Source organism: Schistocerca cancellata, chromosome 4, assembly GCF_023864275.1.
Source record: "Schistocerca cancellata isolate TAMUIC-IGC-003103 chromosome 4, iqSchCanc2.1, whole genome shotgun sequence".
Taxonomy (NCBI): domain Eukaryota; kingdom Metazoa; phylum Arthropoda; class Insecta; order Orthoptera; family Acrididae; genus Schistocerca; species Schistocerca cancellata.
The window spans coordinates 422,935,662-422,958,442 of NC_064629.1; the positions used below are offsets into that span (position 1 = coordinate 422,935,662).

The window sequence follows — 22,781 nt, forward strand, 5'->3', positions numbered from 1 at the left end:
CGTTTCCCTGCGCAGAAGACTGTCGTACACATTAAATTGTGGCTGTGTCCGATACAATTTACAATCATTGTCTGCATCCAGTAATTTTTGCCATACCGCTAGGTCATAACCTATGACTTCTACTTTCACCACCTACCTACTTAGTGCATCCGCATCACCAGGCTTTTTCCCAGGCTTGTGCACCACCTCGTAGTCGAATTCACTAAGCCTCACAGCCCATATAGTGAGTCTAGTGGACGGATCCTTCAACCCCAACAGCCACTTCAATGCAGCATGATCTATCACTACCCGAAATCTCCTCCCATATCATTAACATTTAAAATATGTGGTTCCATAGATTACACTAAGCATCTTCCTCTCAGTTGTTGAGTAATTCCTCTCTGCTACATTCAACTGCCTAGGCACATAGGCTACAGGGTGTTCTTTCCCATCAATTTCCTGACTAAGAACACCCCCCACACCCTAGTGCTTGATTCGATGCATCGCATGCTAATATAAACTCCTTTTCAAAATCTGGAAACACGAGAATCGGACGTGATGTTAACACTTCTTTCAGTTTGTCAAACGCTTTCTGACACTCTTCTGTCCACTCAAATATCACACCCTTCCATAACAATCGCATCAACAGCTGTGCTAAATCTGCAAAACCCTTCACGAACTTGCAATAGAAATTGCAAATTCCGATGAACGACTGCACTTTCTTAACTGTTCGTGGGTCCCGAAAATCCCTTACAGCCCAGCCCAACCTTGGATCCGTTCGCACTCAAGACAGAGTGTCCTTACTGATAATATGACCCAAATATTTTACTTCTTCTAATGCGAAATGACACTTCTCCAGAGTCAACATCAAACGAGCTGCTCTTAACCTCATAAAGACTTCCCTTAACTGCTGTCTCCATACTACTTGAAAACACTATTATGTCATCCAAATAGACAAGATACAGTCGTGATTTCAAACCCCCTCAAGACACTGTCTAGCGACCTCTGAAACGTTGCTGGAGCGTTTTTCAAACCGAATGGCATTCTAATGTAGTGGTAATGCCCTCCAGGTGTAGAGAAAGCAGTTTTTGGACGATCCTCTGGAGCCACCCCTAACTGATGATAACCACTTGTCAAATCCATCATAGAAAAGTACTGGCATTGTCCTAAGTGATCCAAAGTCTCCGATATGTTTGGAATGGGGTATGCGTCCATTACTGTCTTATTATTGAGGTATCGGTAGTCACAACAGAACCTGTATTTCTTAGTTCCATCCGCAGATTTTTTAGGCACAACAACAATGCCCGCTCCCCAGGAACTATTACTATCTTCTATAATACCGTCCGCAAGCTGCTGATCAATGAAATCCTCCACAGTTGGCTGCAAGTACCTCAGTATTCTGTATGGTTTATGGTAAACAGGTGCTTCATTCCCTGTTGGTATCCTATGTTGAACTAATGGAGTTGCTGGTAATGGCCCTTTTGGAAAAACAAATCGTTAAATTCCGAAAATAATTCTTCCATATGCCCTCTTTCTCCTCCTTTCAAATGCTTAATTCTGTCATGCAATGCTGTTCTATCGGCAGTTAGTGGTTGATCGCTTCGCCTACCTCTCGAACACCAGTCTTCGTCATGTGTCACATCCAAGTTTGCTGCTAAAACTCCTTTCCTCAAATTCGCATCAACAGCGCTAAAATTATCGATGTTCACTGTAACTACTCACCTGTCGTTCCCGTCTTGTACACGTACAACACTACGTTTCGCAAAACAACCCAATGAACCCAAATCTTCATTATCCTCCAATGGTTCAATAACACGTACTGTACCCACAGGTAGATTCGACTCCACACTTACCCAAAACTGCATTGACAACAGTTTCCCCTAGCAGAAATAACATTCCACCAAGTTCCACAATTCATTGTCCAAGGTCAATTTTGGCGTGATGTTGATGTGAGAAATCTACTCCTAGGATCATGTCGTAGCCCTCGCTTACCCATGGTACTACCTCCATGCATGCATTAAATCAGACTTTCCCTATGCGAAAGTCAACTGTCACCGACCCCAAAGGTATGACATTCCAAATGATTTATTTGCTTTTTGCTTCCACTACAGTGCTTCATTCATCTTGGACTGCGTCACTGGGCCCACAGTGCTGAGGCCACTGCCCCAGCGACCCAGTGTAATGCGCTGTGTCGGCCGGCCTCGTACGCCAGCGGAGTGTGTCGTCAGAATGTCGCGGTTGACTCAGCAGTCTGCATCCCTGCCGACTCAGCGCCGCTCAGTGTGAGCTGAAGGCAGCCAGCTGCGTCCTTCTTCTCGCCGGTGTGGCTGAGATAACGATGATCAACAAGTGCCCGCTATCAGGCATCCGTATCTGCGGCCCTTGCGTCAGAAGTCTCCGGCATGTGTCGGTAGCCGAGACGACTGCCTGTGGTAGGAAGCCCAAGACTGGCCTCCCGCTGGCTGGCTGCGGACCCCGCCTCAGCCTCAGAGGGTTGAACCAATGACTCGCCGTAGACTGAGATGCTGGTGCCCCATCTGTTGCTTCGTGTAGCCCGGTGGTGTGACATGCACCGCCGTCCAGGAGAGCTGCCACACTTGAATGAATATCGTTAGAAAACGGGTCATATTTATAATCAGCTGTGCGCCTCTGTTTTGCTAACACACCGCTTCGTGTCACGTACGCACCTTACCCTGGTTGCACCTGTGGCCCTCTTGTGCCTGTGACTTGCACCGTGGAGGCTGCTGTGTGCACCCTCTCTGGCAGTTCTACACCTCTGTGGCCTCTATTTGCCTTCGCAACGGCTGGTATGCGTAACTTACTGCAATCCAGCCCGCACCTGGCTGTAACTCAAGCTCCAAATATCGCACAAAACTAACTTTGCCTATCCTAAGCGATGGTGCCACTACAATGGTGTCAGAAATTATGTTCAACCGTATAAGTAAAAATAACAATCACAAATTGTATTATAACTGTACTTAATTCTGATTATAGGGTGAAGGTAACCACTCTCTTTATAGCTGTGACACAGAATGGTTAACAGGTACTTAAACAAGAATCAAAGCACGGTTTGTATTTTTGTTAGAAAGGAGTTTTTCCAGGACCTTAGCAATAATGGCAATCTTGTTTATGTACCTATCAGCCATTCAACACCTCAGCTATATGGTGAGTGGTTACCTTTACTCCTCCTGTTTCACCCAGTACTTTCTAGTGTCCAGTAATAGTGATAAGTGACTGTAGTTTCTGTATGCACTATTCAGACTAATGGCGTATGTGATATTTTTGTTGTTATTTCATTGTCTTCAGACTAGTTTCAAGAAAGCTGTCACATCTCAAAGAGTGATTATTTTTGATGCTATAAATATGTTTTGCATTTTTCTACAATGTATTTACCAATGTGCCAGAGGAATTACCCAATAAAAAAATAAGCACCATTTAAACTAATGTTACGGAAAATAATATAGGGGGTGTTTCAGGATCTCTTCGGCAAACTTTGAGGGATGAAAGACCAAACAGAGACAATCTTTTTTGTTAAGAAACAGATATGTTTTGGTTTGCTGTTTATTAATTATGCATGTGGTCATGATGCACACCACCACCACCACCACCTAGCAACCTGCTGCACAGTTTCTAATGAGGTTATCGTTCTGTTGAGTTGTACCAGTCCTGTTGCTCAGCTTTGTGTTGTTGCAATTCCTGGGTGCTTTCAAACAGGGAAATGCATCCTCAGCATGCTGGTGGTGGTAAGCATGACATGAGAACACCAGATTTTGAGGGTGAAGTGATCTGTAGATTTAGCAATGTGCCTTCAAGCAGCATGCGTGCTATAGCCCACGCTATGGAAACAGGTCACATATCTGTTTGGAGAGTATTGCAGGAGTACAACCTACATGTGCCATCTTCAAAGGGTGCAAGTTTTAGGACCAGCTGATTACTCATATTGAATGCAATTTGTACAGAGATTTGCACACCAAAGCCTTCACACATTTTATAAACAGGTGAGGCCTTCCTTACATGTGACGGAAATTTTAACAGCCGTAACAGCCACTTCTGGGACTATGAGAACCCACACTGGTTGCTGTGAGATTGCACCAATGTAAATTCTCTATAGACATGTGGGCTGTAATTGTACATAATCCTCTTCAAGGGCCTGTAGTACCGCCACGTAGGTTAACTGGAGCCAGCTTGCTTACAGTTCCTGCAGCCCACACTTCCATAACTGCTGGACAATCTTCCACTTGCTGTGCACAGAGGCCCATTGTTCCAGTGTGATGGAGCCACAATGCACTTCTGTTTTGATGCACGAGCACAGCCGATGTCAATTTTTGAGAACATTGAATAGGATGAGGAGGACCTGTCACATGGTTAGTGCATTCACTTTACATGATGCCCCTTTATTACTTTTTTGGGGGACATGTCAAGAGTATGATATACTTTACTCCAACTACCACTACGCTTTAGCTTATAGCCTGAATTACTGATGCATTGAACCAAATCTGACAGAATCCTGATGCGCTCTCCAGAGTTGGACAGGCATTGATACGAAGGTGTGCAGCACATATTGAGGCAAGGGGTGTTTTGTTTGAACCATTCATGTAAATTGCTATCAGGTCACCTACTAACAATAATAAACAGTAATTTTTGTGCAGTTGCAGTTATTCATTAATATAACCTTAAGGATGTGTTTAAAACGAAATGTTCCTTAAACACATCTACATCTACATCTACATCCATACTCAGCAAGCCACCTGACGGTGTGTGGCGGAGGGTACCATGAGTACCTCTATCAGTTCTCCCTTCTATTCCGGTCTTGTATTGTTCATGGAAAGAAGGATTGTCGGTATGCCTCTGTATGGGCTCTAATCTCTCTGATTTTATCCTCATGGTCTCTTCGCGAGATATACGTAGGAGGGAGCAATATACTGCTTGACTCCTCGGTGAAGGTACGTTCTCGAAACTTCAACAAAAGCCCGTACCGAGCTGCTGAGCGTCTCTCCTGCAGAGTCTTCCACTGGAGTTTATCTATCATCTCCATAACGCTTTTGAGATTACTAAATGATCCTGTAACGAAGTGTGCTGCTCTCCGTTGAATCTTCTCTATCTCTTCTATCAACCCTATCTGGTACAGATCCCATACTGCTGAGCAGTATTCAAGCAGTGGGCGAACAAGTGTACTGTAACCTACTTCCTTTGTTTTCGGACTGCATTTCCTTAGGATTCTTCCAATGAACCTCAGTCTGGCATCTGCTTTACCGACGATTAATTTTATATGATCATTCCATTTTAAATCAGTCCTAATGCGTACTCCCAGATAATTTATGGAATTAACTGCTTCCAGTTGCTGACCTGCTATATTGTAGCTAAATGATAAGGGATCTTTCTTTTTATGTATTCGCAGCACATTACACTTGTCTACATTGAGATTCAATTGCCATTCCTTGCACCATGCGTCAATTCACTGCAGATCCTCCTGCATTTCAGTACAATTTTCCATTGTTACAACCTCTCGATATATCACAGCATCATCCGCAAAAAGCCTCAGTGAGCTTCCGATGTCATCCACAAGGTCATTTATGTATATTGTGAATAGCAATGGTCCTACAACACTCCCCTGCGGCACACCTGAAATCACTCTTACTTCGGAAGACTTCTCTCCATTGAGAATGACATGCTGCGTTCTGTTATCTAGGAACTCTTCAATCCAATCACACAATTGGTCTGATAGTCCATATGCTCTTACTTTGTTCATTAAACGACTGTGGGGAACTGTATCGAACACCTTGCTGAAGTCAAGAAACACAGCATCTACCTGGGAACCTGTGTCTATGGCCCTCTGAGTCTCGTGGATGAATAGTTCGAGCTGGGTTTCACACGATCGTCTTTTTTGAAACCCATTCTGATACCTACAGAGTAGATTTCTAGTCTCCAGAAAAGTCACTATACTTGAACATAATATGTGTTCCAAAATTCTACAACTGATCGACGTTAAAGATATAGGTCAATAGTTCTGCACTTCTGTTTGACGTCCCTTCTTGAAAACGGGGATGACCTGTGCCCTTTTCCAATCCTTTGTAACGCTACGCTCTTCTAGAGACCTACGGTACACCGCTGCAAGAAGGGGGCAAGTTCCTTCGCGTACTCTGTGTAAAATGGAACTGGTACCCCATCAGGTCCAGCGGCCTTTCCTCGTTTGAGCGATTTTAATTGTTTCTCTATCCCTCTGTCATCTATTTCGATATCTACCATTTTGTCATCTGTGTGACAGTCTATACAAGGAACTACAGTGCGGTCTTCCTCTGTGAAACAGCTTTGGAAAAAGACATTTAGTATTTCGGCCTTTAGTCTGTCGTCCTCTGTTCCAGTACCATTTTGGTTCAAATGGTTCAAATGGCTCTGAGCCCTATGGGACTTAACATCTATGGTCATCAGTCCCCTAGAACTTAGAACTACTTAAACCTAACTAACCTAGGGACAGCACACAACACCCAGTCACCATCACCACTGGGCGCTGATAACCGCGCAGTTGAGCGCCCCACAAACCAAAGATCATCACCCCCACCCAGTCACCATTTTGGTCACAGAGTATCTGGACATTTTGTTTTGATCCACCTACCGCTTTGACATAAGACCAAAATTTCTTTGGATTTTCTGCCAAGTCAGTACATAGAACTTTACTTTCAAATTCATAGAACACCTCTCGCATAGCCCTCCTCACACTACATTTCGCTTCGCGTAATTTTTGTTTGTCTGCAAGGCTTTGGCTATGTTTATGTTTTGCCGTGAAGTTCCCTTTGCTTCCGCAGCAGTTTTCTAACTCGGTTGTTGTACCACGGTGGCTCTTTTCCATCCCTTATGATCTTGCTTGTTACGTACTCATCTAACACATATTGTACAATGGTTTTGAACTTTGTCCTGATCCTCAACACTATCTGTACTTGAGACAAAACTTTTGTGTTGAGCCGTCAGGTACTCTGAAATCTGCTTTTTGTCACTATTGCTAAAGAGAAAAATCTTCCTACCTTTTTTAATATTTCTATTTGCGGCTGAAATCATCGATGAAGTAACCGCTTTATGATCGCTGATTCCCTGTTCTGCGTTAACTGTTTCAAATAGTTTGGGTCTGTTTGTCACCAGAAGGTCTAATATGTTGTTGCCACGAGTTGGTTCTCTGTTTAACTGCTCAAGATAGTTTTCAGATAAAGCATTTTAAAAAAATTCACTGGATTCTTTGTCCCTGCCACCAGTTATGAGCGTTTGAGTCTCCCAGTCTATATGTGGCAAATTAAAATCTCCACCCAGAACTATAACACCCTGTATTTAAATTTGTCACTTTTTCCCTAGTAATGATCTTATAGAATATTAGGTTGCTTGTCAGGAGTTGAGTATTCTTGAGGATTGGAAGTTGACAAACATTACAGATTAGAAATGGATATCGAAGTAATGAAACCACATAATTTGTGTTAACATGCCAATCAACTACATAAGTATACCCATACTACATTGTTATTTATAGATTATACGTAAGAAACTTGCAATAGGTAGTAGACTTCACAAAATGTTTCTAATTGGTAAAGATATATGACAGCACATAGGCAAGTAAAAAATATGTATTACACCTCATGAGTGGACACGTAAAACACGGGTAGCATAAAATTATACAGGGAAAATGTTAACATCAGGTAGTTGAATAATTGATAAGGAGATTGTGTGAAAGAAAGGCAGTAATAAGCCATTTGTATCAGACATTTCGTATTCATTTAATGAAATAATTTTTCCAAAATTGTTAATTATCTTGTATTAGCCTGTATGATGGTCTTTTTTCTAGTGTTACAGACTAGCACTGGCATAAATTGCCCACATTTTGTCTTTAAAGGAAGTAAGGTGAAATACAGTATCAGTGTTATCCAAAAAAAGGAAGATTAGCATTTAACTCCCTGTTGAAATATTTGATGCCTAGTAGATATATGTAGACTTAGCATATGATGGTATTACACTGTAGTCACCAGTTGCAGATTTTGATACGATATCTTCTACATGTCACACATTCCTTTATATCATGTGTTAGAGGGAAGTAATCTATATTATAAATTCCAGGGAATTAACAATAGCTGCAAAGGAGACAATTATTAAGCAATTCAAAAATCACCCGCACATAAGTTCACTGAGCAAAGAGGGACAGTGATTAAGACACTAGGCTCCTGTTGAAGAGAGACAGGGTTCAAACTTCCATCCTGCCTTCCTCATTTGTAGTTATCATGATTTCCCTAAATCATTTTAGGTGGATGCTGGAATGGTCCCACAACCAATTTCCTTCTCAGGCCTTAGCCAAACTGAACTGTTACATCATCTATAACAACACTGATGTAAACAGAGCATTAAATGCCAGTCTAACTTACATCCTTGGACATACATGACAATACATGACTTCATCTCATAATTTTCCAGTGTTTTAGAGCTGTTGCATTGATAAATATACTATAAAATTGCTAAATTTTGAACAGATGTCCTTATTTAATTATATAAAACAGGAAATCCGTATTTTCAATACTAATAAAATTCATTCTTTTTCCTGCAGAATAGTGAAAGTCCTTCACTCCACAGAATGCTGCTAGAGACTTCAATTGGTACACAAGAAGTATCACCAAAACTGTCATCAGAAACTAGATCACCAGGACAGATTGTCGGTATAACCCCAAGCAGCTCTTGTGGTTTTGAAATGACCTATGCAAACTTACAAGATGTACGAGCAGTGGCACAGGTAAGTGCTTTGAAAAAGTACCTGTTTTTTAGAACATTCTATAGTCGTCTGACTTGCTAGTATGAATAAAGTGTTTACTGTATAAACACAGACACCATGGCCTTTCAAATGGGGAACAGAATACTACTCAACAATTTTCCATTTTCTTAATTTCAGGCTGTAATAATTCAGCATAGTTGCTTTTTTTTTTAATTTTCATGCCATTGTGTTGCTGTTGCTCCATATGTCTATCCTGAATGCATAAATTCATTCTTGATAGAGTGAGACAGACATAAAAATACCGGCTTTGTTGTATTTCTGTGATTACATCAAAACACACTAAGAAAATTGTATAACACTTCACTCACTCCAAAATGTTGTTTGCATTTTTCTTCATTAAATCACAAATTTACTGTGATTTTTTAGCATGTCATTTCTAAAGTACAGGTTTTATAAGACTGGAAGGTCAGCATGAGCCTATGACAAACCATGAAAACTTTTCTTGAAAAAGAAGTGCGGAGAAACATCCAGAAATTAAGTGTTATATTAATTGGGCATAAGATGCTTTTCTCTTAGGTGGACAAAGAGTAGATTTATGCCTTTATAAATGAAAATTCAAGCATGGAAGATAAAATATTTTGTAAAAGAATAAATTGTTTAACAGCTCCATAAACTATATACACCAGTCAGTTGCACATATGAAAGGATAGCAATGTGTATTGTAGCAACCTCAGAATAAACAGAATGTCTTCTGCTGGAAAACCTGGATCAGGAAGCCCTTAGGTGTTGGTTTCTCCTGATATTTCATTTGTAAAATATGGGATTATGATGGCAATGTGAAATTTCTGAGCCTTGTAGTGAAAAACTATAATTCTTAGGGGACAACATTTTTCACTGCAGTCTCCACCTGATTGTTAGTGAACATTGTCTAACACCCTCCCCCCTTCCTCCCCCTTCCTCTTCCTACTGAGTAGATTCTGTCCTTCAGGTATTATCCTGAACGGTCTGAGAAACACATATCTATAGCTGCACAAATTTTTAATTTCAACTTAACATCTTATCTAACCTCATATTTCTTAACTGTGGGAACTAGTGGAACTCAGAGGGAGCCAAGTCTGGCAAATAGGTTGATTGTTCCAATATTTCCTCATTTTTACTGCTGCCAAAGCACCTTTCTTTGCCTTCATTGAAGATAATTGTTTTCTGTTCCAAACAATTCTTCTTCTCGTGTATTTGATCTGAAATACTTGCATAGTAATTGCCATCTCACTAAACAATGATCTCTTTTCATGCAAATTCAATCTGATGTCACAATTTATGGTGCAAGTCCACCAGCTTCCACCTAGTTCTTTGAATGCTGTTTTGTTTCTTTTATGCCTTTGGAAACCCATATCTTATCCAGAGTAATAAATCAGTGCATAACATCTGTTATAGTCTTTGAAGAAAAAAAACTTTCAGCATTGATGAGTAATTTATTTTCTCATTTCCTTTCAACAAATGTGGCTTCCATGTAGCTAAACACTTTCTTGCAGCTACCGTCCTTGTAAAATGTACTGCACGCTTTCTTCTGATATGTATTTGTTATCATCTGTAACATACAGCTTCAGTTGTCAATTACCTTCAATATCATATTTTGCACATTCTCAAAGTTTTACTGTGTGACTGCTGTTTTAGGACATCCTTCATGTTGATCAACTTCAAATGAAGTATGGCCAAGCTGTAATTCAGTCGCCCATTTCATAACCACAGAAAATGAAAGAGTGGGCTATATACATATTCTTGCAGCAGTTTGAAGGTCTAGCAATCAAAAACTCATAATTATTACAGTCAAATGTGGCAAGCAGTAAACAGATCAGGCATACAGATTTGAATCAATGTTGATGACTTGTGTGAAGATGATATTTTATACAAACTCATGGCCAAGATAGCTATCATTAATAGTGCAGCAGATGAGCATATCGTATGCACTTCTCCAGTGTCATTAAATAAATAATTGAAAGAAGGGGTTAAATCTGAAATTGGAGGAAAGGTTCATGCACTTTGAGACAAATGTTTATAAAGAGTCATGTGTATAGCTGCAGAAAAACAATCAGTAGAGGCTGGAAACAATGCAAACAAAATTAGGAATAACATGTGGGAACACAGTGCCATCATCTAAACTGTGCCCTCAACCATAGGAAATTGTATCCTAAGTTTGGTTTGTTTCCTCATTATAAAGAAAAAGAGAGCCTGAATGAAAATGAGAATTTTATGTCCATGTATTGACTTAAGAAATTTGGATTCACCAGCGCAACCTAGAATCGAATTTTAAGTGAATGTGGAGTGGTATACAAAAGCAAAGCAATGGCAATAAAGGGTGAAAGACGTGTGACTAGTGGAAAGTTGTGTGGCAGTCTTTTACAGTACTTTTTACCACTATTGGCTCACTGTGGGTGATAAATGTGGCATATATTATTCACGTTTTAAGTGATGTAAACACAGTCAGTTATAACAAATTATAGCAGCAGTTATTCAACAGCATCATCTGCTTGTCTGCCAGGGCAAGAATTCGTTCTCCTATAGAAGAGGTCATGTAGAAGTCTCTGCAAATAAGTTCCTCTTCTGTATATGAGAAGAAAATAATAAATTACCTTTTACTGTAAAAAAAGATATTATCCAGGACAATGATATGTCTAATTTCTCATATTTATTAAATCTTATAAAACCATTTTTATGCATGTGTAAAGCATTAGCAGTTGAATAAGATATTGGTTTCACATTTTGGAGGACAGAGGTCAGATCTTCATCCTGTCATACAAAGTTAGGTTTCTTAGAATAGGACACAGCTAATTTTCTTCCCATGTTTTCCAAATGCAAGCTTTTGTTCAATCCATACTAAGTCATTGTGGAACTTTTAACTCAAAACATCCTCCATTTAATTTTGTGTTTATCGTAGATTCCTATTTGTAATGTAAGATGCACTTAAAATCTGTAAGTAGCAAGATACATTACATGTGTGTTTTTTATTACATTTTCCTCGTAGTGTGACAACCTTACACTGATTGCAATGGAAGTACATATTACAACCAGAGGGGATTTGAAACCAGATCCAACTACTGATCCAATAGAAGCAGTCTTTTACACTGTAGTTTATAGTGACTGTGATGGATCTAATGAAGGAAGCAGTCAGCAACAAAAACAAGGTATGAAATACTCATATATCGTTTTCACAGTTCACCAGTTCACAACATACAAAGCTGTATTATTGCATTATACATGTATTGAATGCCACAACAGAAAGAAATCTCTGTTATGTAACATTTCTACAGTCCTTCAACACGCTTGCTTTCGAATTCATAAATGACAGTCCTTCAACACGCTTGTTTTCGAATTCATAAATGTAGTGTACTGTGTATCGTTTGGTAGTACCTGCTAAGAAAGGAACATGTTTAGATAATATTGAAATCATCCCTATAATCCTTTAAACATACCAGTAGCTCCTGTAAAACTCCAAAACTGAGTTCCTTACTCTTGATTCTTACCCATGCAAATGATATTGCTATGAAATCAGCTCTGCCTCTCCTCGTTCCTCTCAGTGTCATGTTCTTCAGTCACATCACTGAAAAAGTGTGTGCAGTTAAGAGGAAAGTGACCTGTGAAAGTATATACACTGAAGTACCAAAGAAAATGGTATAGGCATGCATATTCAAGTACAGAGATATGTAAACAGGCAGAATATGGTGCTGCGGTCGACAATGCCTATACAAGACAACAAGTGTCTGGCACAGTTGTTAGATTGGTTACTGCTGTTACAATGGTAGGTTATCAAAATTTAAGTGTGTTTCAATGTGATGTTATAGCCGGTGCATGAGTGAAGGGACATTCTGTCTCCGAGGTAGCGTTGAAGTGGGAATTTTCCCATACGTCCATTTCACGAGCGTACCGCAATATCAGGAACATGGTAAAACATCAAATCTCCAAAGATCCTACAAGAACGAGACTAATGACAACTGAGAGAATTGTTCAACATGACAGAAATTGCTGCAGATTTGAATGCTGGGCCATCAGCAAGTGTCAGCGTGCAAACCATTCAATGAAACATCATCAATATTGGCTTTCAGAGCCAAAGGCCCAATCATGTACCCGGGATGACTGCACAACACAAAGCTTTACACCTCTCCTGGGTGTGTCAACACTGACATTGGACTGTTGATGACTGAAAACATGTTGCCTGGTCAGACGTGTCTCGTTTTAAATTTTACCGAGCAGATGGACATGTATGGGTATGGAGACAACCTCATGAATCCATGGACCCTGCATGTCAGCAGGGGACTGTTCAAGCTAATGGAGTCTCTGTAATGGTGTGGGACATGTGCAGTTAGAGTGATATGAGATGCCTGCTACATCTAGATGTGACTCTGACAGGTGACACGCATGTAAGCATCCTGTCTGATCACGTGCATCCATTCAAGTCCATTGTGCATTCTGATGGACTTGGGCAATTCCAGCAGGACTATGCAACACCCCAGATATCCAGAATTCCTAGAGTGCTCCTGGAACACTCTTCTGAGTTTAAACACTTCCGCTGGCCATCAAACTCCGCAGACATGAACATTATTGAACATATCTGGGATGCCTTGCAAAGTGCTGTTCAGTAGAGATCCCCCCCCCCCTCCCCCCCCCCCCTCATACTCTTACGGATGTATGGTGTCAGTACCCTCCAGCACTACTTCAGGCATTAGTCGAGTACATGCCACATCGTGTTATGGCACTTCTGTTTGCTCACAGAGGCCCTACACGATATTAGGCAGGTGTACCAATTTCTTTGGCTCTTCAGTGTATCCTGTCTGTCAACCAACATGTAAGCACCTTTTGCCAGTCTGCATTGACATGACTATCATCAACCTCTAAATTAAAACAAATGACCAAATATATACAGACATACTGTCTAAACGTACATAACAGTATTCTATTTCTGGGCATTCTCTTTAACACAGTAGCAGCTCCTCAGCTGACCTGGTTCTCTTCCCAGCACCAGTGCTTTTAACCCTAGGACGCCCAAGCCTTTTTTTCTAACTTGGATGCCTAAGAGGAGGGGGGGGGGGGGGGGGGGGTTCGGTGAGCCCACAGGTATTAAGTAAGTTTACTGATAAAAAATTACAACTTTCAAAATGGTTTATGTATTTTAACTAAGGCATCGGTTTATAAATGTTGTTAATTGTTATAAATATTGGATTGAGTGAATAAAAAATTGACATATTGCAATACAAAATACAAATGTGTTCATATACAATAGACTACTCGTGAGTCCTCAACTTCAAGGCAAGAGACACACTTCACAATTTTTTCTGAATGTGTGTTACACACATGTTTATGACACTGTCCACAACACTGTTTTGGTTTACTTAGATTGTTGTACTTGTGCTTCTTTGTTTTAGCTTCTCTTACACAAATATGGCACTGACCTTTCCCTGCAGGAGGCTGACATGCTTCTGTTGTCACTTCTTTGATTTTCTTTTGTAGAATAGTCTCCATTGATTGAACAATTTGGTTAGATAACCCTCTTGCATTGGCACTTCTTTCTTCTACCTGCAATTTCACTAGCTCCATCCCAGCTTGCAGAAGATAAAGTTTCCATTTGTTGTGTTTCTTTTCATTCCATCTTGGATGTTGCTGGATGAATATGGTGGTTGCATTGGTAGCACTAATGTCGATGAGAGAGTAAAATACAGATAGAGGCCATCTCTTTGTTCCCCTCTTGCAGGTGTACATATGCGCCATTTGATCAGTGTTATCAATTCCACCTTTAGTGGAATTATAATATGCATTTATCTTGGTTTTATTCTTCTCTCCTCCAACAGTGCCTTTATCTAGGTGCATTGTTGACATCAGTAAGTTTTTACTTGGTTTCGTCTTTGCTATGTGTGACACCAAAGTTACTGGAGGCCTACCTGTTGATGGGTCTGTGAACAAGAACATTGATTAGATTAGATTAGATTTACTTTCATTCCAATTGATCCATAGAGAGGTGGTCCTCCAGGATGTGGAACATGTCAGAAAAACAACAATGCATGACAAATATTTACAACTAAAACAAATAAGCTAATGTACCATTCCACAGGTCCCAAGTGGAATGATCATCATTTTTTAATGAACACTATATGAAAGATTCATTTTACAAATACTAATGCACTGAATTTAAAATAAAAAAGTTTTTTATTTATTTATAAGATAATAAACATGTAATACAACTACTATAATACTTATTTACAATGAACACATTACTGCACTGAAATGGTGCAGAAGTTAGATTGTACTTACACACACACACACACACACACACACACACACACACACACACACACACACATTAGATTAGATTAGATTAATAATTGTTCCATAGATCATGAATACAACACTTCGTAATGATGTGGAATGTGTCAGAATAATAAAAGATGTCTGTACAAGATATTACATTACACAAAATATTGCATGACACTAATATTTAAGTTGGGTTTTTTTTTAAACCCCTTTCTGTGCCAAAGTCAGATTTAACCCTGAATAGTGAAGATCATCCTTTCTCCTGGTGTTATAGCTATGCACACTGCTATTACTTTTGAACTGGGTTGGATTATTAACAACAAATTTCATAAGTGGATATATATACTGTGAGGATCCGTAGATCCTTAAATAGATGCCTGCAGAATGACCGTGGGTGGGCTCCAGCAATTATTCTGATTACATGTTTTTGAGCAATGAATACTTTTCTACTCAATGATGAATTACCCGCCGCCACACACCGTTGGGTGGCTTGCGGAGTATTAATGTAGATGTAGATGTAGAATATGATGCCATATGAAAGCAGTGAATGAAAGTAGGCATAGTAAGCTAATTTACTGAGATTCTTATCACCAAAATTTGCAATAATCCTAATAGCATACGTAGCTGAACTCAGACATTTCAGCAGACCATCAATGTGTTGGTTCCAGTTTAACCTCTCATCAATGGACATACCTAAAATTTTTGAAAATTCTACCTTAGCTACAGACTTCTGTTCAAAGTCTATATTTATTACTGAAGTTGTGCCATTTACTGTACGGAACTGTATATACTGTGTTTTATCAAAATTTAAAGAGAGTCCATTTGCTGAGAACCACTTAATAATTTTGTGAAAAACATCATTTACAATTACATCACTTAGTTCTTGGTTTTTGGATGTTATTGCTATACTTGTATCATCAGCAAAAAGAACTAACTTTGCATCTTCATCAATGTGGAATGGTAAGTCATTAATGTATATCAAGAACAGTAAAGGACCTAAGACCGAACCCTGTGGGACCCCGTACTTGATAGCCCCCCAGTTTGAGGAATCAGCTGTTGTTTTAACATTTAATGAACCACTTATTTCAACTTTCTGCATTCTTCCAGTTAAGTATGAATTAAACCATTTGTGCACTGCCCCCCTCAAACCATAATGATTTAGCTTATCTAAAAGAATTCCATGATTTACACAATCAAAGGCCTTTGAGAGATCACAAAAAATACCAATGGGTGATGTCTGGTTATTCAGAGCATTTAATATTTGATCAGTGAAAGCGTATATAGCATTTTCTGTTGAAAAGCCTTTCTGAAAACCAAACTGACATTTTGTTAGTACTTTATTTTTACAAATATGGGAGGCTACTCTTGAATACATTACTTTCTCAAAAATTTTTGATAGAGCTGTCAGAAGAGAGATTGGGCCATAGTTGTTGACATCCGACGTATCTCCCTTTTTATGCAGTAGTTTTACAATGGCATATTTCAGTCTATCGGGGAAAACACCCTGCTCCAAAGAGCTATTACATACGTGGCTGAAAATCCTACTTATCTGTGGGGAACAAGCTTTAAGTACCTTGCTGGAAATGCCATCAATTCCATAAGAGCTTTTACTTTTCAGTGAGTTTATTATTTTACTGATTTCAGAGGGAAAGGTTGGTGGAAATACCGTTGTTTCAAACTGCACAGGTATGGCCTCTTCTATTAGTAGCCTTGCCTCTTCTAGTGAAGATCTAGATCCTATTTTCTCCACAACATTTAAAAAATGATTATTGAAAATATTTTCAATTTCTGATTGTTTGTTAGTACACTTGTCATTCAGTTTTATGGCACTAAAGTCTTCCTGTGCTCTTGGTTGCCCTGTTTCCCTTTCAATAATATTCCAAATTGCTTTAATTTTATTATCAGAGTTACTGATCTCAGACCTGATACACATGCTTCTGGACTTTTTAATAACTTTTCTTAGTACCACACAATAGTTTTTATAATATTGAACAATTTGTGGGTCAGTACTCCCTATTGCTGTTAGATACAGTTCTCTTTTACGGTTGCAAGATATTCCTATTCCTTTAGTTAGCCAAGGTTTTTTATATGTTTTCTTGGAATTATGTTTAACTATTTTCTTGGGAAAACAATTTTCAAATACCCTTAAAAATGTATTGTGAAATAAGTTGTATTTCGAGTTTGCATCGGGTTCCTTATACACTTCATCCCAGTCTAGCTGCTGTAGGCTTTCCCTAAAGTTTGCAATATTTATATTGTTAATTGAACGCACTGCTTTGAAATTCTTATTTGATATACTGCATGGAGCTATGTCATGTACTGTAACTAGCTGTGCACCATGATCTGAAAGACCATTCTTGACAGGATAAGCATTTATGTCCTTAAACTTACCTTGGTTTATAAAAAAGTTATCTATCAATGTCCTGCTGTTCTTTGTTATCCAAGTAGGAAAATCAATGACGGAGCTCAAATTGAAAGAACTGAGTAATACTACAAGGTCATTCTTCCTATTACACTCTTTCAGGGAATTAACATTGAAATCCCCACAAATGATAATTTGCTTCCCCCTGTCTGACAGATAGCACAACAAAGCATCCAAGTTTTCTAGAAATAGCTGGAAATTCCTTGAGGGGGACCTATACACTGTTACAATTATGAAAGTGCCATCATTTAGTTTTAGTCCAGTGGCACATGCTTCCATATGTTGCTCTACACAAAATTTTTTAGTTTCAAAATTTTTTACACTGTGGAAGCTTTTGACATATATGGCAACTCCTCCTCTCAGCATATTATCTCTACTTACATGTGCAGCTAATTTGTACCCATTGATGTTAACCTTTTGCATATCAGTGACAATGTGATGCTCAGACAGGCATAGTACATCTATTACATTCTCAGTTTCTATATCTTCTAAACAAAGCAGAAGCTCATCAATTTTATTCTTCAATCCCCCAATATTTTGATGAAATATACTAACATTATTTTTCACTTCACTTTTGTGAGTATCTTGAACTTTTTTAACATCTTTAGTACTTGCATGGCTGAGTTTCCCACTGGACACTGATCTTACACTAAAAAAGAGTTTCCACCATGAGATGTAATTCCTCCCCCCTTTAAATTTCCTGCTATCAGCCCAGCCAGTTTACCCTTCCCTTTCTTGTTGAAGTGTAGGCCATGTCTAGTATAGTCCCACCTACAGAGTGAATCAACAGGAACCACACCAATGTGTGACCCTGCACCAGATCCAAGTAGCCGTTCCAACTCCAAATTAACTCTCCTGACAGAAGAGCTCAAATGAGGTTGGTCGTGGCACTCCAGAACCGACACAAACCCAACACTGGTATGACTCGATGCTGATGCAATCTTTGCAAGGTCACACTCTATGCTGTACCCCGGATCTCTGTCAATACTGTTGCCCGGCCCACCCACAATAACCACGGTATCTTCCTTAGTAAAGCCTCTACATAGTGAACCTAAATCCTCTGTAACCTGCCCCAGTCCAGCACTAGGTTTGAAAAAACTTGTGACCTGGTATTCTGACCCTAATTCATCCTGCAGAAGTTGGCCCACACCCCTAGCATGTGAACTACCTAGCAACAAGACTTTCTTTCTCTTTGCAGACTTCCCTACATTCTTATTCAATTTGCTGCTGAAAGCTTGTTGAGCCCTGTCTACATCTACTTCTGTGAGAGGCTCATCAGTTTCTGACTGAGGCAACAGGTCAAACCTATTTTGTACATTAATAACAAAGCTGTCAGAAGAATTTCTTGGCCTGTTCCTTATGCCTGTTGCCACTTCCCACCCCTGTTTACCCTTCTCCCCCCTTAACCTGCCCAGTTCTTGCCTAGCCTCATCTAACTCAGCCTGAAGGGCAGAAATTTTTCCCTCCTGTTCCACAATCTTTCTATCTCTTCTGCATAGTCTACAGAACCACTGATGAGTCTCGCTCATTTTCCCAATTCCCACGTCACTACAATCGCCACAATGAAAAAAGTTACTACATCCATCACACCAGACCCCGGAGCTAATGATTCTACAACACGTCAGGCACTTTACACTCATGGTACAAATCGATTTTAGTGACAGAAAGACAATTAAGTTACTGGAAAACAATGAAAATACGTGTACGAAAAATTAAGCCTACTCGCGACAATGTAAACAGTGGTTCAGAAGTTTATTACTCGAAATTACTTAAGAGATGACGGTACTCTACAGATATAAAGGGGCAGCAAACGTATTTAGCTCACTAAACTATCAGTACACACACACACACACACACACACACACACACACACACATACACACACATACATTTACAATGAACACATTACTGCACTGAAATTGTGCAGAAGTTATGTCTACTTGCACACACACACACACACACACACACACAAACAAACAAACATACATTTACAATGAACACATTACTGCACTGAAATTGTGCAGAAGTTATGTCTGCTTGTGTCTGTGTACGTGCGGATGGATATGTGTGTGTGAGTGCGAGTGTATACCTGTCCTTTTTTCCCTCTAAGGTAAGTCTTTCTGCTCCCGGGATTGGAATGACTCATTACCCTCTCCCTTAAAACCCACATCCTTTCGTCTTTCCCTCTCCTTCCCTCTTTCCTGATGAAGCAACCGTTGGTTGCGAAAGCTTGAATTTTGTGTGTATGTTTGTGTGTCTATCAACATGCCAGTGCTTTCGTTTGGTTAGTTACATCATCTTTGTTTTTAGATATATTTTTCCCACGTGGAATGGGAGTAGAAGGAGTAGGCCACCAATAAATCCTTAAGGCTTGTCTTAAACTGAATTTCATTGGTTGTTAAGCTTTTTATCGCTGCTGGCAAGTTATTGAAAATGTGTGTTCCTGAATGATGCACACCTTTTTGTACAAGACTAAGTGACTTTAAATCTTTGTGAAGATTATTCTTATTTCTAGTATTGATTCCATGAATTGAGCTGTTGGTTTGAAAAAGTGATATATTTTAATGACAAATTTCATTAAGGAATAAATATATTGGGAAGCAGTAGTTAGTATACCTAGTTCCCTAAACAGGCTTCTGCAGGATGTTCTTGAGTTCACACCACATATAACTCTTACTGCACGTTTTTGTGCCCAGAAAACTTTAGCTTGGCTTGATGAATTATCCCAAAAAATAATCCCATATAACATTATGGAATGAAAGTAAGCATAGTATGTCAGCTTTTTCATTTTTATATCCCCTATGTCTGACAAAATTCGCATTGCAAACAGAGATTTGTTAAGACGCATCAGCAGGTCTGTGGTGTGCTCCTCCCAGTTGAATTTATTATCAAGCTGTAATCCCAAGAATTTAACACTGTCGACTTCTTCTATCTTCTTGTCATCATATGTTAGACATATACTTGTGGGACACCCCTTACAAGTTCTGAACTGCATGTAGTGTGTTTTTTCAAAGTTTAGTGACAAAGAATTGGCGAGGAACCAGTGATTAATGTCCACAAATATTTTATTAGCTGATCTTTCTAAGACTACACTTGATTTGCTATTTATTGCAATGTTTGTATCATCAGCAAACAAAACGAACTTGGCATCTGGTAATGTTACTGATGAAAGGTCATTGATATACACAAGAAAAAGTAAGGGCCCCAAAACGGAACCTTGTGGGACCCCACATGTAATTAGTTCCCAGTTGGATGATGCCTGATAGCTTTATACATGTCTCTTTCCTAATAACACCCTTTGTTTCCTGCCAGAGATATAAGATTTGAACCGTTTTGCAGCATTTCCTGTTACACTATAATATTCTAATTTACTTAAAAGGATATTGTGATTTACACAGTCAAATGCCTTTGACAGATCACAAAATATACCAGTTGCCTGCAATTTTTTGTCTAATGAATTAAGCACATTTTTCACTGTAAGTGTAGATAGCCTTGTCAACATCAGAACCTTTTAGAAATCCAAACTGTGACTTTGACAGTATGTTATTTGAGATAAGATGGTTATAAAGCCGACTGCACATTACTTTTTCGAAAATTTTTGAGAATGCTGGCAACAGTGAAATTGGGTGGAAATTTGATTCTATTTCTTTATCTCCCTTCTTAAACAGTGGCTTAACTTCAGCATATTTCAGCCATTCAGGAAATATTCCACTGATAAACAACTGGTTACACAGGTAGCTTAATATGTTACTTAGCTCAGAATCACATTCTTTAATTAACTTGATTCTATTTCTTTATCTCCCTTCTTAAACAGTGGCTTAACTTCAGCATATTTCAGCCATTCAGGAAATATTCCACTGATAAACAACTGGTTACACAGGTAGCTTAATATGTTACTTAGCTCAGAATCACATTCTTTAATTAACTTTGTTGATATTTCATCACACCCACTAGATGTTTTTGATTTTAAAGATTTTATGATGGACATTATTTCTGTTGGGGTAGTGAGGGTCAAATTCATATTATGGAAGTTACTTGAAATGTCTGGTCTGTGGTATTCCATAGCAGCATCTACCGAACCTGACAACCCCATCTTTTCAGTAACAGTTATAAAATGTTTGTTAAAAAGTTCTGCAACACTATATACATCTGTCACCAATGTATCATTTACTCTTAATGCTATTTGTTCCTCTTCATGTCTGGTTCTACCAGTCTCCTCCTTCACTATATCCCATATTGTCTTTATTTTGTTATCTGATATGACTATCTTTTCCTTGTAATATATTTGCTTTGACAACCATATTACAGTCTTTAATATTTTGCAGTATTTCTTGTAATGTGCTATAGCATCAACATCAGAACTGTTTCAGATTGACAGATACAGTTTTCTTTTTGTTTTACAAGATACCCCTATTCCTCGAGTAATCCATGGCTTCTTTGTAGACTTTGCTCTAACCTTGGTAAGCTTTGGGGGAAAACAGTGTTCGAATAAGGTAAGCACTTTATTAGCAAAAGTGTTATATTTTTCATTCATGCCATGAGCACTGTAAACATCAGTCCAGTGAATGTCTCTGAGGAGTGTCCTAAAATAATCAATTTTTGACTTACTGATTACCCTCTTGAGCTCAGATTTAACAGATTTTATATCCTGTTCAGTATTAACATTTAACAGAAGGAACTGCATGTCATGGTCTGAGAGGCCATTGACTATTGGTTTTGTAATATAATTTTGTTCATTGGACTTTGCTATAAAGATATAATCAATGGCTGTTTGTGAGCAAGTGGCTACCCTAGTGGGGAACTAAAATTAAGTTGAATGATAGTGTTACTAACTCAAATAAGTTCTTATTGGGAGAGTCTTTAAGGAAATCTACATTGAAATCACCAGCTACCACTATTTCTTTGTTTTTGGTTGTTAAATGGGCCAGTACAGCTTCAAGGTGGTTTACAAACAGATTAAAGTTACCTGCAGGTGCTCGATATACATTTAATATTATGAAGGATTTTTTGTGAAATTCTAATTCTGTTGCACATGCTTCCATATGCTGTTCTAGGCAAAATTTATGAATGTCTATGTTCTTAAATTTATGACAGTTCCTGATGAATGTGGCAACCTCTCCTTTCTCCATTTCTGATCTACAAAAGTGAGATGCTAACCTAAACCCTGATGAATATAGCTCTCGATTTGACATGTTCTTTATTATGTCTGGAATATGCTTCCTGTTTGACTGGAGAGTTCCTACTGTAGTAACTTTGCAGTCTTGGTATAACTCTTCCGCCAAATCCACCGATGTGTAGTATCAGTCTGTAGTAATATTTCGAACAGTATTTTTCACAGGTGCT

General features: G+C 39.0%; 1 protein-coding gene across 1 annotated transcript in view; it reads left to right on the forward strand.

Moving 5' to 3' along the window:
* LOC126184527 (DNA polymerase zeta catalytic subunit) overlaps nucleotides 1–22,781 on the forward strand; it is a 227,703-nt gene that overhangs the window by 100,392 nt on the left and 104,530 nt on the right. The window contains exons 14-15 of the mRNA XM_049926929.1: nucleotides 8,555–8,737; nucleotides 11,739–11,898. Of these exons, the coding sequence (XP_049782886.1) occupies nucleotides 8,555–8,737; nucleotides 11,739–11,898 (343 nt within the window). The remainder of the gene's footprint in view (nucleotides 1–8,554; nucleotides 8,738–11,738; nucleotides 11,899–22,781) is intronic.